This window comes from Corvus brachyrhynchos, unplaced genomic scaffold (genome assembly GCF_000691975.1).
Source record: "Corvus brachyrhynchos isolate BGI_N302 unplaced genomic scaffold, ASM69197v1 scaffold53, whole genome shotgun sequence".
NCBI classification, from domain to species: domain Eukaryota; kingdom Metazoa; phylum Chordata; class Aves; order Passeriformes; family Corvidae; genus Corvus; species Corvus brachyrhynchos.
In genome coordinates, this window is record NW_008237681.1 from 1,567,952 (window position 1) to 1,580,239 (window position 12,288).

The following is a 12,288-nucleotide window of genomic DNA, read 5'->3' on the forward strand; positions in this document are numbered from 1 at the left end:
GTCCATATCACCAAGCAGCCAAAGCCAACACAGCAGATTTATATGCTTCAATACTGGTTTCACAGTGAACTGATAAGATGCAGATCACACATACTAATTCTCTGACTACATGATTTCAAAAACAAGGATTATATTCAGGGCACAAAAGTGAGTACATCTGATCTCCTAATGAATATTTGACTCTTACCTTGCACCTTATCTGAACACAGCTCCTTGGCTCGATCCCTCATTATTTGTGGTATCAAAACATCTTTTTCTACATGTCTCAGCTTTGAATTTTCTGCAACAGTGAAAAAAAGATATTTTTGAAAAAAAAATTTATCTATCCCTCAGAAAAAGTCAATCTAAAGAAATAACACGGCATTGTTTATATAACATGCACAAGTACACTAAAATTGTCACAAACAGCCGCAGAAAGTACCACGGAAGGAACACACAGATCAAAAGGATGGAAAGTTAAAAATTTGCTCCAATACAAATATGAGCATTATCCTGAGTATTTCTACTCTGTTTAATGTGTATAATGAACCAAAAGTATAGGAGCAAATTCTGGCAGCACATTTGAATTTCTGCTTTACTAAATAAAACATCTGCATACAGACAGCACAGCAGTTAAATACTTTTATTTCAGGATAGTAGTATTTTTATACAAACATGATCTGTATGTAGTCTTTTATTCACTGACACAAAGCTGAAAAACATAGCACATACTAGAGCACAACCTAGAATTTGTATGGCTACGTGGAAGACTTCAGTTCTTCAGACAAAAACTAAGTCTCTTCAATGGAGGATCTAGGAGCTATTTTACTGAGCAATCCAATTTAAAAAGAAGAAATGCTGCTGCCTGATTCCTGTACTTAAAAGTACAGTTGCAGTTTGCTTTCGGTTGTCTCCAGAATTCTCTTGAGTACAGCTAGTGATTTAGAATAAACAACACAGACCATCAGGAAAAAAAGCTACTATTTTTCCAAATCTACTTTCCTCAAAACGAAGGGATGAGAATTTATCAAGAACAGTTTTTTACTTCTTAGCTTCTGAGTTTAAAACCCTTTAAAGGACATTTGCTCAGAACACTGTATAGTCCTATGCATTTACACCAAATACCTGGTTTTCATCTTCAAGCACACTATTTCTTGATCCTTTGATGTTGATATCACATTTCAGAATAGCATCAGTTGGGATGCTCACACTATGAAAACTCTACTGTCAGATACCGTCAGTTATTTTGGGTTACAGTAATTTCATTTTAAAATCAGGTATTAAAAAAAAGATGAAGAAAAGGTAAATGTGCAATGTATTGAAATGAAGGAAAGAAGCAGGTTTTAAGTTACCTACAGCTTTCAAACATTGTATTTTTCAGAGCATTTTTGGTTACTTCTCCATAAAAAAAACAACTGGAACTAACATTAGTCATTCTTAAATCATCTTTTAAAGTTTGCTAATGCTAAGAGATTACATTATGAGATTACACAGTACTGCATATGTGTATTACTAGTGGAATCTGTCAACAAAACAGAGGATTACAATGAGCAATATACAGAATCTGAATTAAAGACATTTCTCCTCAAAATATCTTTCTTAGCATTTCTAGCACAGAAAAGGTCTATTCTGTACATACAACAAAAACACTAAAAACAAATAGCTCATGACTTAGATTTGCTTCCATGCTCTGATTTTCATGAGATACAATAATTACAAATATCCTTCATTTTAACTTTCTGCAGCGTATCAGTGCAATTATTGTACCAAACACTTGGTACAGTACATAGGCTACAGACAACACAAAGCTGTCAGATAACTTCCAAGCATGTTTTGTAAACAGGAGAAATCAGTTCAGCTGAATGACATGGCAGGAACTGGCACCACCGGTCTACGTGGCTCAGCTCTACTCACTCCAGTCAAAGCAAGCTGGCACTGCAGCCTTCCTGCCTTCTCCCCATCCCTATGATGCTGTTTTCCCTCTGCCCACACAAACAGGCTCAGCAGCCTGTAGTGAATGAAAGAGGAAGTTAATTTCATTTAAAGGTAAATAAATTTCCTGGTAGGCAATTTTTCAGCTAGATAAATTCTCTGATCTAGTTCACTATATAACTGAACTGTCATGAGTACCAGTGGCCCAAATTACAGCCTGAATTTCTGCTCCCCATGCTTTCTTTTCTAAATGTAACTTGTCTATATTGCTGCTTGGAGTACACAGAATCATGTACAAATGCAAACACAGCTAAAAGCAAGTGGGTTGCTACCTGTCACCAAACAGGCAGTTTTACCAGTTCCCCATTGCCCTCACTCATCCCCATCACATCATCATTATTATGCACCTAACAGGCAGAGACTAAGCAGGTCAAAACGGAAAACTAACTCAAATACTTGTAAAAAAGTGCTTCTCAGCACTTTGGAGTAATTAGATCTACTTATCTACTTCCCCTAATTAGCATCATAGAATATCCTGAGTTGGAAGGGACCCACAAGGATCATCAAGTCTGACCTGCACAGGTCCGCACAGGTTCCACTTTTATACCATAGCATACATGGAAATGTAGCAGAGAGGAAAGAAGTCTTTAGGGCCTGGGAAGAGCAGCTGGGCTTCCCCCACTAGCAAAGCTGGCTGGAAGCATCCACGATTTTCACAATGACAAAGCACAGGGCTCCTGTGCAAGGATCAGCTATCCCTCTACTGACACAGAGAGGTGGGTAGGAGTGCAACTAAAGGCTGGAGGGGAAACAGGACACAAGGCCATCTGGAAAAAAAAACAAGCAAGCAAGCAAGCAAAGAAAAGGAAACTCCAAAAGAGTAGACCTCCCTGATAGCCCAAAACAGTCAGAAAGGATTTTCAGGTTTTCTCTTAGCTTACACACCCAATTTTCTGTTTGATTATTCAAAAGAAAAGGGGCGTAAGACTGATAGCAAGGAGTGTGTTACTGGTGTTAACACCAGCTCAACCAGAACCATGACAGAATTGTGCTCCAGGCAAACTCCTTCTTTTTAGTCCCCTGTTGTCAAGTCTATCGAGGCTGAAAATGCAGGAAGGAGAGGGCACATCAGGACACTGGGCAGCATCCAGTAGGAAGAATGAAAAGAGAGCTACAACAGTAATTCAAAGGTAATTATTCAACAGTATAAAGAAAATGACAGTAAAGACTATTTATAAACTCATCTACAGTTTTTAGAAGAATCGCTGTTGGGAAGTATCAGTTTTAATTTTTTTTTAAATTTTACAAATGTTTGTATTCACAGGATTTTGCTTTTGTATCTTTAATTAGAAAATATTAAGTGCTTAATAATGGTTGGACTTGATGGTGTTAAACCTAACCTGACTCTATGAAAAGCCCAAGCAATTTTAATTACCTTATACTGTCTAAGTTTCAGGCTCTGGGTGCAACTACCTCTCCAAATAGCTCAAATGCAGATGTTCAATTTGGGCAGTACTGTATTTTCTTGTGAGTTTCAACTGGAACATCTTAAGTATTTGAATATTCTTCCTTGATTCTAAACTCTACATTGCATTACAATTACAGTGTTTTTCCTTCAAAAACCATCAATTCCTTTTGCCCTTTTTCAACTATATTACAGTTTCCAGAAAAAGTACTTTTTTCCCCTTTTGAACGTTCACTACTCTGCACTAAGAAAGGTGATTCGTACCCTAATACCGGATTTGCTGCAGACTAGTCCCTACAGAAAAATCTGCATTTCAACAGTCTTACTCCTGTTTTATTTCATCTTGAAAACATTATTCCCAGACAGGTAAGAAATATATTTTCCTACAGTTTGCCTTCTGCATTTGAAAGCTGATACCTTTGGTTCCCACCCACATCCTTCACTCACTTTTCCTGGTCTTCTTGGTAGGCTGTTTGAAGAGACCATGGCCTTTCACCACAAAGTGAACCAACAAGAGCATGTTACCCCTCAGCTTCCAGAGGGCCAGAAAAATGTTAGCAGCAGCTTTTTCTTCTCCCTCTGTCAGCACAAACTTGGGCATGTTTGTCAGATCAATTTAATACTCTGAGATTTTACCCTTATCTTACTTACTGACAAAATTTCCAAGTACCATCAAACATTACGAGAGACGGATGAACACAGCTAATCAAGTAAAGGTTACAAAACACAGACTAAATGCTATTAATACTAAAAACTATGTATTTTGTAAAAACATACATAGACGTTAGCCAGAATAAAAACCAAATGCAGGCTTCCAGGGGTTACAGCTAAGTCACTAGCTCCTTGAAAATGTGACTAAGTCTACAGGCAAGGAATCTGTGTGACAGAACTACTGAATGTTTCCTAAAGACTGATCAGCAGATTCCAGAATGCTCCTCCTGGGGACAAGGAACAGAGAAGATGATAAAGAACAGTTAAAGAAGTTACAAGCTTGCAGGGGGAAAAAAAAAAAAAAAGACAAAAGGGGAGAAAACAACAGAAAAGGGAATAGCTTTGTAAAAGAGAAATGGTTTTCCATAAAACCTCAGCCCAGTGCAAAGAATTAAAGAGAGAGTTTACTAAACTGGGAAATATCCCTCTTCACCAAATCACTAAGAAACATTTAAGACTTTTTTATTTTTTAACAAATAAAATCTGTGGGTTTTGGCAAATCTCAGTGCTTGTGGTTCTCTTGTTGCATACAATATGTAGGGCACAACACTACAGTTGTAATAATAGCCTTCTGTGGTTGATCAAAATCCTCAGCTGCAAAAGCTCTGCCATGGAAGGCCAAGGACCACAGCTGGTCTGTTTAACACTTTTCGTTATTTTTGTAAAAATGACCAAACACCAAAAAACTAATACACATCAATAGGAACAAGAACATCTCAACCACAAGAACACATCAATTTCATTCTGTATGGAAGCTGGGAAAACAGATGACAAATACTTTCCTGACTTTCTAGCCTCTGACCGAAAGACCCAGCATGGCCTGGAGAACAACACGAGCACAGTGTAGACCTGTGCTGCAGGCAGCAGATCTTTAAGGGGAAGAGCAGAATGAAATACAAAGCTGCTTTACAGTCCTAATAACAAAAGGGACTGTAGCAGCTTCTCATATTAATTAGAAGACTATTATTACAAGAGGAGGATACCAAGACAAAAGCTTTTCTAGAAGACTGTCCTGAGAGAAAGTCATATCATCTCCTCACTTCATTCAACACAGCTAACTGACTTACTCATCTTTTACTACATCCTGCTGGTATTTACAGTTCTGCTTTCACCTCTTTCCTGACTTCAGGTAGCAGGGACACAGATTACTCAGAAAAGTTGAAATCTACTCTACTCAGATACTTAAAGAAGCTTCATACTTTCTGCACCCAAGAGGAACTGAGACAAACAATTCCAGTAACAGTCTTTGAAACGTGCATTTCTAGTTATATGACCTGTAATTTGGATTTTCTTGGGATTTTTATTTATTCATGTTCAAAAAATGCTCAAAATAGTACTTTAAATACTATTGCTTTTTCATTAAGAATCGCAGTATATATGAAGAATAGAGAAAGTTTTGACAACTTTACATCATTTTAATTAGCAACTGGCTACCACCTAATTTTTTTCTTGAAATCCCACTTCTGTCAACTTTTAAACATCACTTACGTTATTTGCAAAAATGCTGTAGAAAGTTCAATCAAGGTTCAAGAATCCAAGTTAAAATACAATACTCCTCAAAACACATAAATTTTAAAAACAATCACTTTCATTATTTTGAGAGCTTGGTTGAGAAATGTGGAGCCATAAAGGGGACCTTCTTTTTTAATACATCTTACTATTTTTTTCCTACCAGCTGCCATCAAAGGCAAGCAGTTGTGAGTAGACAGATTTCTAAGATGCTTTTCTTTTTTAAGCTAAGAAATAAAACTTGGAAAAGTATCAATGAGAACTTCAGCACTAGAAAGAGTAGAGTTACTAAAGTGAAAAGGGAAGAAAACCAAGGAGATACAGGCAGAATTACCATTCTTTAACCTACATCACATTTAAAGAAAATCTCCACTGTAAAGAAGCTGTTTTCCTGGAAAGGAAGGCCTTATTTTCATCTATGATGAGTCTACTAAAACTTGAATTTAACAGCCATTCTGTCACTTTTTCCATATACAGACCTATAGTATACACAACACTTGAGATGGTTTGGAGAATGAATAACAAGTTTATAACTAAGTTGCAAAATTGCATTAATTTAGAAGATTCAGTTATTCTTCATATCACTTGGTAAAAATTGTTTTTGTGAGGTAAATACTCCATTTCATTACAAAGTTTTGCTTTAAAACACTTGCCTATGAGCTAGTTATAAAAATACACTGGAAAAGTAAACTTTCCTTAAGAACAGAGGGAGCAGCACAGCATCCACTACCTGCTTATTGTCAAATGTTCCTTTCATCAATCAGCCTATTGATTCTAGACATTATATTCTTTTTACAAAAAAATCAAATCTATTTTATTGCACCTATAACAGTGTTTTGAATAAGCAAATATAATTAGAGCTTAGTACTCCTCCAGGAGAAGAACACATTCAACTCAAATTTTTCATCTCCATTATTCTGCCTAGCTTATTCCCTTGTATTAAATAAAAATTACCATTCTTAGGTTAATTCATGTGAATCATTTATGCATATGTGCATCATAAAAACTTATCTAAAAAGTCTGTATCATTGAATATATTATCTACTACTCAAAACCTCTATTTGAAAACACTAAGTCACACATCAGAACAAGTTCATTTAGAAATAGACCCATTAAAGTCATGGGAGTAAAAAACCACTTATCTTTCTAAAATCTTAGTGTCTTTTCTTACAATTGTAATTTGATGTATCAAGGTAATTAATACTTTAAGTATCCAATCTTGTAGCCTTTGGGAGGGCTTCTGTGCCTTTACCGACAAGGAATTCATGGGGTCAAAGCGACAGAATAATTTCAGCATCCTGCTTTGTAAACCTCGGTCCTTAAAACCCCTGCAGGATCCTGTTAAAGGTAGAGGATTTTATCAGTCAAAAACATCCAGTGTGAACTGACAGATGATGGACCGGGACCAAACAAACACCTTTATACATATGTGAAATGCTACGGAGTTTGGTGATCTCATTTGCACATTGGTGTTTGCATATAAACTAGAGTCTTAAGTAGTGACTTTCTACTGAGGTTTTAAAGTAGAGAAGGACAATATGAAATGACAGAAGTGTTATAATCCAAGTGAAACTAGATCTGTGATACCCTGAAACCCTGATTTAAAAGCAAAATAAACTTATCAATGCAGTTTTTCTATGCAGTATCCTTTTTTTTCTTCTTTAAATGTATATTAATAAATTTATTTGTATTTAAGAAGTTCCAGATTTTGAGATCTTTCTAATACTGACATCATTTTAAATTAAGATGGAGAACAGGGATGACAACATCACGGAAGATTTCCAAAGCTTTAACTTCTCACCATTCTATCATCACCTCAAAGTCAATTTTCACCTTTTTCACTGGCTGAATTTGTTATCTTACATTTTGCTTTGGGGCTCATGCTCCTGCAATATGGCAGTACTGGATTACAAGAATGCTGTTTGCTAAAAGTGAACAATGGCTGTACTACAGCAAGTCTGTAATACCTAGAAAGAAAAGGAAAAGCAGACCCGACAAAGCACACTTTCTTGTTAATTACATGCAGATTGCAAATGCTCATACATCTAGTGAGTTATAAGTAAAGCCAAGCCAACACAAGGAGATATTTTTACACTGCTGATCACACAGCAAATCCAGTTACAGGGCCTGAAAATTAATTACAGATTAGGACTTAATATTTACTACTGGAAATAATGCAGCTGCGTTAACACGAAGACTGTACCATTGTTCAACTATGACAGACCTGCCAGTTAGGAAAAATTAGGTTGTGAGCTACATATAAAGGGAACATCTCAGCCCACCTCAAATCCCATCTGACAACAGATGAGAATTCCAGCAAAATGCAAAAAACACAGAATGAGTTTTAATGCTATAGACTGACCAAGGATTAAACTAGCAGAGCCAGCCCTAATTCCACCACGATAAAGCTTCTGAGTGCCTCACTTGGTAACTGACACAAAATCCTCAGCACAGCTTTCTGTCACTTAAACAAAAAACCATGCAGCAGGATTTCAGCAGCCAAATACACATTCCGGGCTTTTTTCTGAGATGCCAAAATGTACTAACAGCACAGGCACAATTCAATTCCTACATATAGGATAGGGTTGCACTGTTTTTAAAAAGTCAAGCCCACACGTTTGAGCACCTCTTGTCTGAAACCACTCCCAAGTGTACAACCCCTGTTTCTTCCTCTACACCCTTTCTAACTAACAGTGAATGGTGTCCAATTTATTGCTTACTCCCACTTGGAGTGAGAAACAGAGAAAGGTCCTGAAAAGAAACACAAACTGTATAAATTGTATAAAGCAAACAGCTCACATAAAATAGAGCTACGCAGTGACATAAAAAACCGTGCAATAATTTGCATCAGAAACAAGACAAGAGCTTAAGAGGTAAATCCGACATAGAAAAAGCAAAGTACCCAATATCTGGACGAAGAAGGGATGCAGGAAAATCTAACAACCAACAAATTCCCCAGTTATAACAAGAGGAGATGTTAACCACCTAAGATTTGCCACCCATGCCCAATACAATTAATCAGCTCCTCCAGCACTACACAGTCCTCCTTACTAATTTTCAGAACTGTGTGACAAGGTGCAATGAAAACCAATGTAAATCACAAAAGTTTCATTAGAGAAAAAAATCTGCCCAAACTCCTTGAGAGCTTGAATATTTAGCTCTTTAGCCACTCCTTTCAAGATAAAGCTTACACCTTTCATTCCAAATAAAGAATACTACACACAAATAAAGAGCAAGGCTTATGAATAACAGGACCAAATACCATTCCTCCTGCATTATATAAAACACTTCTTCAACTGGAAGTAAGGATTAAGAGACAAAAAAACCACAACACCTACCTTTGACTTCTGCACCTACGTAGTTAATGAACAATCAGTATACATAATACAAATGAATTAAGATCTTGAAACCAACATCAGGAACATGATCAAAACACATCAGTGTTTTCTTAAGTTACAGAGCATGAGGTGACAAGACTAAAAGCCTTTCTGTTACACTAACACAAGGCTTGCAGATGTTATTCTGGCAACTTATGCTATTAATCACAAAACTTATCTAAAAGAAGTTTAATTAAAAGTCGAAAAAGAACAGCTGAAAAGCAACTTTTCCTTTTATTTCTGTATTTTTGCTCTTTAAATTCAACACTGTGTTATCTCTCATTATTTTATCCTTTCTATCTTTTGAAGCTATAATTTCATTCTTTTCAGTGTATTCTTCTAGCTCTAGTTTTACTGCCCTTGCCACTTTGAAACAAGTCACATCCATTCTGCAAGCCAAATTTTCTCCTTCCACTGGTAAAACTGCTGTTGTATTTAATAACCTAGTCTTCCACATGACATGAAGAAATAGACATACGAAGTTGTTGGAACTAAGTAGCTTAGGAAAAATATTAAATCAGTCTTCAGCCCCTCTGCTTTTAGGCCTTATGTCAAGGATAGGTACCAAAACCTGTACTGTCTATCTCAGCTATTGTCAATGACTCCACTTTCACTTCACACATCTGTGAATCTTCAGCTAGGGATCCAGACATCACCACCTGAAAATGACAGCTATAACCAAGTGCACATTAAAAAGAAAATGAGCTTTCTCATAACACATGGCCTCTACTACTAAAAACAGCACCCTACGTAGAGTTGGAAGTGGTGCATACAAAAATCAAATTCGATGCTGGGCTGAAGCACATTCATTTTGGAGAAGGATAAAACAAAATAATGTAATGTTTTCCTAATCTGGGAGGAGCTGTTGACTCCCTCAAAGGCAGAGAGACCCTCCAGGAAGACCTAGACAAATTAAGGGCTGGACAGTCACCAACTATGTGAAGTTTAACACAATTTAGCACCTGGGACGGAGCAATTCTGGATGGACAGACAGACTGGGGAACAAGCATCTGGAGAGCAACGCTGAGGAAAGAGACCTGAGGGTCCTGGTCGATAGCAAGTTGAATATGAGTCAGCAGTGCCCTGGGAGCCAGGAGGGCCAAGCGTGTCCTGGGGTGCATCAGGCACCCAGGCAAGGGAGGGGATTGTCCCAGTCTTCTCTGCACTGGGGGGGACCTCACCATGAGTCCTGTCTGTTTGGGGCAGCACAAGACAAGAAGCATATAAAACTTTTGGAGAGCATGAAAAGGAGGGCTACAAAGTTGGTGAGGGGCCTAGAGGAGAGGAAGGGCCTAGAGCCACTCAAGGAGCAGCTGAGGTCACTTGGTCTGCTCAGCCTGGAGACTGAAGGGAGACCTCATTGCAGTCTACAGCTTTCTCGCAAAGTGAAGAGAAGAAAACACTGATCTCTTCTCCCTGGTGACCAGTGACATGCTGAGGGAATGGCATTAAGCTGAGTTAGGGGAGGTTTTAAGTTGGATATTAGGAAAAGGTTTTTCACCCAGATGGTGGCTGGGCACTGGAACAGGCTCTCCAGGGAAGTTCTCATGACACCAAGCCTGACAGAGTTCAAGAAACATTTGGACAACACTCTCAGGCACGTGGTGTGATTCTTGGAGAAGTCCTGTGCAGGGCCAGGAATTGGACTTGATGATCCTTGTGGGTCTATTCCAACTCAAGATAATCTATGATTTTATGAACATAACATTTTGTGAACATATTTATCTACCAATTTATTTACTGGATATAAACACCTAACGACACAACCACAGTTTCTTCCCAAACTGTGGCTATCAAAAAACTCCTCACATACAAATCACAACACAATTCACAGGTTCTACAGTCTGAGTTTCAGAGGACTCCTTGATATTCACTCCCTACTGCCTGTCAAAGCCATGAGAATACTTGTGTTTCTTGTGACCGTAAAATGAAGTATCAGTCATGGCAACAATTTACAGAACTGTGATCCTCCTCCTTTTTTTCTCATATATGAGCCAAGAAACAGTTAAAAATGATGACATTAAAATCTACCACACCGGGGTATCTGGGTTAACACCTTACTAATACAAACAGGGCAGCTCACACCTCTTGCAGCTGTTGTTCCAGTTCCTCTGCTACCTCACTTAGACATCTCCACTTTTAGTTCATTCTGAGGTTTTCAACAGAGCTGTAACAGACAGAGACTGATGGGGAGTGGGGGGAGGGAAGCAAAAGATAGTGGATAACAAGGTAGCAGATTTAGACAGGTGTCAGTAAGCAATGCCACTGCTCAGCAGATGAATCTCAGTATTGGTGTCACATAGCAGGTAACCAAAATACACCTTCAGCAGTCCTACCACAGCTAACATACAACCACCATATGGTTTGGGAGGGACAGAAAATGTCACTATATACATAAATAGGGAAGCAGAACGCTGATGACTTCAGTGTTTGGTGCCATCCTTTTTGTTCTGCACTGAAATCACAACAGCTTGAATCACTGAGATTAGCTCAGTTGATTAGAACGTGCTGCTAATGACACCAAGGTTGGGGGTTTGATCCCATTATGGACCATTTACTTAAGAGTCAAACTCATTGATCCTTGTGGGTACCTTACAACTTAGAATATCCTCCAAATCTGTGAATTGGCTGATGTAATAATAACTGGGAAGCAGAATTACACTGTAGATGGACATCCACCACCTGAAATGCAGCAGTAAGTTTTATAACATTTTCTTAATTGAGTAACAGATCAATGCTTAGAGGATACAATCACTAAACCCGGAACTTGACTACTCTATGATCGCTTTGTTTGCAAGGCCGGGAGAGCCAGGTCCAGGCCAGGTTTCCATCAGAAACCGAGAGCCTGGCCTTGGCCAGCATTCTTCGGCTTTTGGAGAAGCAGCCACAGGCTGCAAGGACCGAGGTGCACGACCACTGCAGTTCACCACCACCTACGGGAGTCTCAACATCTTGCGTTAGCTGAAGCAGGCCCACACCTCGCTGGGCTCGCTGTGACAGGGAAATGGCCTTTTAACACACCAGGCCGAGGGCAACTGCCTCGGGAACTCTGGGCACATGAGCGAACATTACATGGGCATAAAGGCCAGCGGCTTACATTCACTCCTGCGGACACATGTCTATATCTACTCGGACCAGATCTCGGTAGCACGAAGCCGAGGACCGCATAACCTAGGTGCTTTGCCTTTACGTTTGTTATACAGCCAGAGAAGCTACAGCAGGCACTCGCAGTCACCTGGACGCCCCAGAGCTGCCCGCGCCCCGCGTCCTGCCGCTGGAGGTCACGGCGGGGCGCGGCGGGGGGGGAGGGGGGGA

At 38.9% G+C, this 12,288-nt stretch overlaps 1 protein-coding gene and 1 long non-coding RNA gene across 2 annotated transcripts in view; one reads left to right on the top strand and one right to left on the bottom strand.

Moving 5' to 3' along the window:
- The window catches only part of CMC1 (C-X9-C motif containing 1), a 29,997-nt gene extending 29,687 nt beyond the window's left edge, over positions 1 to 310 (bottom strand). The window contains exon 1 of the mRNA XM_017732089.1: positions 188 to 310. Within this exon, the coding sequence (XP_017587578.1) occupies positions 188 to 230 (43 nt within the window). The 5' untranslated portion in view covers positions 231 to 310. The remainder of the gene's footprint in view (positions 1 to 187) is intronic.
- An 89-nt stretch (positions 311 to 399) lies between these two features.
- On the top strand, positions 400 to 6,269 carry LOC108446199. Its single transcript, XR_001861322.1, has 2 exons — positions 400 to 3,742; positions 3,845 to 6,269. It is a non-coding gene; the product is annotated as an uncharacterized LOC108446199 (long non-coding RNA).
- Positions 6,270 to 12,288: the final 6,019 nt, after the last annotated feature.